Source organism: Gavialis gangeticus, unplaced genomic scaffold, assembly GCF_001723915.1.
Source record: "Gavialis gangeticus isolate Ggan-Ray unplaced genomic scaffold, GavGan_comp1, whole genome shotgun sequence".
Lineage (NCBI taxonomy): Eukaryota > Metazoa > Chordata > Crocodylia > Gavialidae > Gavialis > Gavialis gangeticus.
In genome coordinates, this window is record NW_017728997.1 from 36,851,335 (window position 1) to 36,858,311 (window position 6,977).

A 6,977-nucleotide genomic window follows, 5' to 3' on the forward strand; every position below is an offset into this window, starting at 1 on the left:
AGCCCTCATTGCTTGTGCTTTCCAGTCATGTCCTTGTTTTTCTGTCAGTTACCGTAAGAATGGCACGCTATCCTATAGCTCGTAGGCTATGCGTCCTCTGTTGACTGGCTCTACATTTGCAGAACCAGAATTCTGTAACACTACAAGAACAGTGGGTGGCTTTTATCTGTTTATGAAAGAGCATCCTCACACTTTTACTGCCTTCAGTGAATTGTATCAGGGTGATCCTTGGTGTGCATGTATATCAGTGGTTTGGATAAGACTTAAATATCTGATGCCAGTACCTGTGCTAACCATACATAATTTCAAAAGCCATCAACATTAGTTTTTTGCTTAAGGCATTTCTCCTTCAAAACTACTAAAATATGAAGTTCACTTTGTGAATATACTGCATGCTTCAAAAGGAAATATATTGGATACGGAGGGAAATGGGAAATGGGGGAAGTGTATCGTAAGTAAAAGTATACAAGGGGTATACATCAGGACTGGGGGAATGCCTGTTCACCAGAGTGCCCCATGGGATGACAAGGTCAAATGGTCACAAATTTCTCCAAGACAGTTTCAGGTTGGACATAAGGAAGAACTTCTTTATAGTTGGAGCCCCCAAGACCTGGAACAGACTGCCGCCAGAGGTGGTGCAAGCACCTACTCTAGATTCCTTTAGGAGTCAATTGGACGTTTATCTTGCTGGGATCCTGTGACCCCAGCTGACTTCCTGCCCCTGGGGCAGGGGGCTGGACTCGATGATCTTCCAAGGTCCCTTCTAGCCCTAATGTCTATGAAATCTATGAAACAGTAAAGTCTTGCCCAGTTAATTGTTGTTTCTGTGCTTCAATTATTTCTTTCTATAGGAACACTTCTAAAGTTTTGCTGTGTATTTACACAAGTTAACTTTTTTCTAGGTGGTCGTGGTTTTTCGAATACTATGTATACATTCTTAGGAGAAATATTTTCTCTGGATGCATCTATTGCAGTTACTTTGGCAGCTCATCAAGCTATCGGGCTTAAGGTAAGGTTATTTTATTACCTTACATATTGTATTTTGTTTGTAGAGGCCAGATGAGATGTATGTATTCAAAGGTCAGGTACTTGTGGATGAAACCTGAAATAGGCTAATAAAAACAAGGAAGCTTTATTTACCCATGCATGAGTAATAATGCATCTTAAATTTGTATTTGCTGTAGGCTCTTCAGGGGCTTTCCTACTTTTCTCCTGCCAGGAGCTCAGTGTAGGGTTCAAACTTTAGGATGAAGATCTAATGTGAAGCTTATAATGCAGGAAATAGTAAGAGATGGGTCTTTATTGAATTTTTCCCCTCTAAACTCAGTTTTGTGAATTTAGCAACTAATTCAAGAGATTTTTTTTTTTAAGTGAGACTATTGAATTTGTATGCATTACCTAAATGGGCAACTAAAATGAGGACATTTGATAGGAAGAAGGCAATGATGTATAGGTAGGTTGGCAGAGGCAGCAGACTGAGGAAGTTTAGAGGACTGGGAATTAGTATGCTGTATTGCAGAATAAAATTCTACTATGCTACAGTTACAGATTTCTAACTTTTTAGTGTCTTTTCCTATGAGATAAGTAGCAATATTCTGAAACCTGGAAATAGTGAATTCTTCTTGATGATAGGAGCTAATTTCTATAACTAAACATGTGGTGTGCTTTTTAAGTCTTTACTGTCTAACTTACAGTTTTGTTTCCTGTAAAATGGGAATAGTAATGCTAACCTCCTTTATTAAAACATTTTGCAGTAGACTGATGTCAAGCGTTGTCCAAAATATAGGTGTTGTTCTTTTGTTTTTGAGGGCATTCTTAGACTATTTGGGCTAAGAGCAAAAAAATTCGTTGAGACTCAGTGTTCTGGACTGGTACCAAAGGAAACTAGCTGTTTGTGTGCAAACTTACAGTTTGTGTTTTGTCTTGCTTTTTGATGAGAAGACCTGTCTATAAACTTATAAAGTGCTGTGCAACCAAGTAGGTAAAAATGAACTGAAATGTTATTGCATGCATTTATGTAAAATAGTTTGAGGTAGGTCATATACCTGTTCTTTGTTTGACTGTGAGCTTTGGAAATGGATGCCTTTTCATTTACAGTGCATGTGCAGTAATACCAGTAAATTTAATGCATGCTGTATTGGAGTGGTAAAGAGGCTAATTCAGTCCCCATGCTTGTGCAGATGGTAGGGGAGTTTCTTCCTGAAGAAACTAGACTCTTCTGACAATTTTTTATAAAACACCATATTTAATACTATGGATACCATTAAATATCATACATACCATTACTGTACACCAGCCTTCTCTATGAGAACAGAGAACAAGCCATAAGGAATGTCTTTCACAATGATATTTTACTTCTGTTTGCTTGGAAAATGACTACCATCTCAAGTTAGCCTCGGATGAGCCTCAGTCCCTCCACTATCTGTCTCACATGCCTGGCTGTCCCCCATTTCACTCCTCTGACTCTGAGTTGCGGGCCCCTGGCTCTGTCTGTGCCTTAGAGCACAAGCCGCCTTGGGGCAATAATCATGGCCTCTGTCTTCCCCTGTAGCCATACCTAAGATTCAGGTGTTACTCTTGATCCGTGCACAAGCTTGCATAGGCTTCAGTCCTCTTAGCTTTGGCCCACTGGTTGCTCTAGCTGTGCACTTCTAAGTCTAGGTCAACTTGCACTGGCCTGGTTTCTCAGTCCCAGCCTCCCTCCAGACCACCCCTACAGCCACAATCTGGTTCTCTGCTATCAAGCTTAACTGTAAGACAAACGTAAGCACCCACTTCCAAACTAAGTCTCCCTTGCTCTGGGTCAGTGTCACCCTGCAAGCCCTACTTTCCTTCAAGATCTTACCTCCCAGTACTCATGAGTGGCTTGGGTGCCTGCCAGGATGTTTCCTGCTAGCCCCCTCTCACAAGAGATCTTCTCCTTGCAGCATCTGCAGGGCGAGACTGTCTGTCTTGCTTTAGACGCTGGGCTTAAGCCCTGAAGCTCTGTTGCTTCTGGTCAGGTGACTCCTTAGTCATATGCAGGGGTTTCCCCATTTTCCTAATGGCCAACTTGCCCTTCCCTGCTGTGTCTTAATCCAGCTGCTTACAACCTTTACTCTCAGGCTGCCTGGAAATCTGCCCCACACTGCAAGTTTATTGCAGTGCAGCTAGCTTTAGCTCAGCTGCCTGTCTACACAACAAGATTAGCCTGCTGCACTTTCCTGTTAAAGTAACAGGAGCCTCAGACTCCCAGTTAGTCATCTAGTCCAGTCCCCTATTTAAGGCAAGATCATCCCTAACTAAACCATCCCAGCCAAGTGTCTTTAACCTCTTCTTGAAAATTTCCAGGGATGTGGATTTTGCAGCTTTTCTAGATAACTAATCCAATATTTGACCTTCCTCAGAATCAGAAAGTTCTCTCCAGAATCCAGCCTAAATTTCTTCTGCAGTTTGAGCCATTGCACTGCCCTGTAGCCAGACAAAAGTCTGTCTCCATCCTTTCTGTAATCATCCATCAGGTATTTGAAAATTGTTATGAAATTCCCTCTCGCACTATTCTTCTCCAGACTAAATAACTCTAGTTCTTTCAGCCTGTCCTTATGCATCATGCTTCCCAGACATCTAATTTTTTGTGGCTCTCTGTTGGACTCTTTCCAAACTGTCCACTTGAAGTGTGGGGCCTAAGTCTGGACACAGTACCCAAGGTGAGGTGTCACCAGTACTGAATAGTAGAGATGTACCAGTATGTCGGTCCATATCATATTGGCACCGATAAAAGGAAAATTGAAATTATTGGCAATTGGCCTTTTTTGGTGTATGTAGCTGATATCACTGATAAATGTTGCATGCATGCACATAGCTGCAGCGTGCACGCAGCCAAGAACGCAGCCCAGCAGCTTGGAAAGCAGCGTCTGGCTGATAAGTCTGTTGTGGAGGAAGGGGGCTCAGATCTAGGCCCCCGCAGTGAGGGAAGTAATGGGGCTGGGGCAGGGCACAGGACAGAGCTGCGGCTCGTCTGAGGGGCGGAGGGGGAGCATGGGAGTCATGGGGAACATTTGCCCTCTGGATGTGTGTGGGCAGGTGGTGGTGGTGCTGAGGGGGGGCTACAGGGTGGGCTACAGCCTCCCCAAAATTCATTGTAGCCCCCCTCCAAGCATTGCCTCTGCCTACCCAGCCCAAGCGCAGCCACCAGGAAGAGGCTGGAGCAGCCCTGGCCTCACCCCCTGCAGCAGCCCGCCCTTGTCCCATGCAAAGATCCAGGGGGGCACATGCCCCCCATGCCTCCCCTGGGGGTGCACACAGCGGTGGGAGCTGCCCCCCCTCCACAGGCAAACGGTGGCTCTGTCCCACTCCCCACCCTGCCTCAGCTGGGCAGTGCCTGCCCCTGCCCCAGCCCCACTCCCTTCCTCACCATAGGGGCATTGAACCGCTTCCCTCATGCCATTTCCTGCCCCCACACTCCTCCCAACTGACTTACCAGCTGGGCTGCATATCAGCAATTGGATCGGTATCACCCTGTAAAGCTAGTCAAAAATCGGCCATTGGTATCGGCCCGAAAAATCTATGCAGCAGGGAATTGTTCCCAAGGTGTTTAATATGTAGAAGACATGGCACTGCATCATATTTTTAAGAAGACATAAACTATGAGACAGACAAAAACGCAATGAAAACAACAAGAAATGTATTTAAAAAAACAAAACAACGCCTCTCCCACCCCCTCCAGGTATAAACAACATGAGTTTTTGGGAAGAACTCCACATCTGATTTCCCACCCCACTCCCCCCCTCAAAACTGGCACATAGGGCATTTATACACACATATTTTTGTCCTGCGACACGCTGGAGATCCACCACTTCAGAGTAGACTCAGTTAATCAGTATGAGCTGATGCGCACTACACTGTGCTGCATGCAGTGATATAAGCGTCAATATGTACATCAGCATGCAGAAAATGGCAGCGGTACGCTTTTGAACTAAAGCATCTTCTATGTGTGTTAGTTCAAAAGTGCGCCACTGCCATTTTCTCAGCGTTGACATGCATTTTGCTGCTTATACAACTGCAAGCGATGCAGTGCTGTTCAAAGCACTTGGCGCTATGGTGCTTTCATGTGTAAAAATGCCCATAGGTACTGGCTTTAAAAATAAGATTTGTTCATAGCTGTCTTGTATCTGTTTTGCATATAATAGTAGATGAACACAATATACGCAAGAATGACCAGAGACTTTTTTTTTAATTATGTGGACTTTCTCCATAAATGTAATGTCTCCTTGGGCCCTAAGGTGCCACCTTGTCCTACCTTCTGCTGTACACAGCTAACCACCTCTGTCCATGTTTGTTATCATTGAGCAGTTTGAGACTAACAGGTAGAAAAAATTTCACTCACGAAATAGGAAGTTTAAATAACAAATCAAGGCATGCAAGCAGTTGATGAGTCTTGGTTAATCAGTCCAGAACAAGCTTAATGTGTATTAAAATATAACGATAATGTATTTGTAATGTATTAATTAAGTCTCTTTATACTGTGAGCTAAACTGTGTGTGCTAAGTGGTACTGCTCGCATATCAGGATGTTAAGTCTTTTATTAATTTATTTGTTTAGGGAATTCTGATTGCTGGCACTGGTGAACAGAAAGCAAAGTACCTGCCTAAATTGGCATCTGGGGAGCATATTGCAGCTTTTTGCCTTACAGAAACTGGAAGGTACTATTTTTATTTACTTTGAAAGGTTTAAATAGGAAAATATTTTGTTTTCTTGCTGACAAACACCAATTAGCTTGTTTGTTACAATGGCTATTCACTTATTTAGAATTGCATCTATTGTGTGTGACTATAATATACAGTCAATGTTTTTAACATGATATTTCAGACTACATAATCCATCTCCTCCCATGAAGCTGCACATTATAGTTTCCATTAAATTACTAAGCATTATTTGATTTAAGTTGCATTAATTCTTCCAGCTCTTCCTAGGCCAGAGACACCCATTCATTCAATGTGTTGACAGAAATAAATAGCAAATGAAGGGTTAGTTGCTGTGGTAGAAACTTTCTGAAACTCGGACAATTTAAATAGCTTCATAGAAACTCAAAAAACTATTTAATTACAATTATAAGTAGAGGGAGGTAGTTAGCTGTGTTGGACTGAAGTCAGGCAGGAGGCAGGACACAGTGGCACTTTAAACACTAACTTGTTTTTTAGATGGCAAAAACCAGGTAGTTCGCTTTACCTTGTCTATTTACCTACTTAGAATCACATCTATGGTGTGTGACTACAGTATAAAATTGGTGTGTCTAACTAATGATATTTTAAACTACATAATCCACTTTCTTCCGTGGAGAAGTAGGTCAAAGGGATTGTTTTTAATTCTTCTAGCAAGTGACGCACAGAGGAATATAGGCACCTCTAACCAAATTTTAAAATTCTTATGATATATTTGCTTAGCTTAATTTTATTTCCAGAAGTGGTTGCCTTAGAAACTTTTAAGTTAATTTTGAAATTGAGGCAAATTTAGCCCATATGAACAAGTTAAGGCAGGAGAAGGTACATTTATTTAGGATGTTATTTAGTGCTGTATCAGTAACGTCAGAATGTTTCATGTTCTAACGAACACAGAAAGGGTATACTTTAAATACAACATTTATTACAGATGGTTTCCCAGTTTTCATTTTAAAAGGATTGAGGGGCAATAAGCCTCATAACTGTCAGCTGCAGCTTCAAATTTTTACAGTTTATAAGTTTTAAAGTTTTCAAATTTGCCCTGAAGTCACTGAGACACAGTATATTGTAACCTACAGTGCATTTTATTAGAGTCCTTTTTAACAGTTGAATGCCTTTAAAATATCGAGGGGAAACTGGTTTTGTAAAAACTTTTCACCTTTTTTCAGTCCATGCAACAAACAACAACAACAACATTATGGCTCAACCTCAAGTGACATTTTTCAAATTTGAATTTTGGGAGTCAATTTACCTAAAAAAAAAAAAAAAAAAAAAGGGGGG

General features: G+C 41.8%; 1 protein-coding gene across 1 annotated transcript in view; it reads left to right on the plus strand.

Annotated features, from left to right (window-relative positions):
- Positions 1-6,977, plus strand: part of ACAD9 (acyl-CoA dehydrogenase family member 9) — a 92,214-nt gene that overhangs the window by 35,031 nt on the left and 50,206 nt on the right. Inside the window, exons 4-5 of the mRNA XM_019504617.1 lie at positions 903-1,009; positions 5,581-5,681. Of these exons, the coding sequence (XP_019360162.1) occupies positions 903-1,009; positions 5,581-5,681 (208 nt within the window). The remainder of the gene's footprint in view (positions 1-902; positions 1,010-5,580; positions 5,682-6,977) is intronic.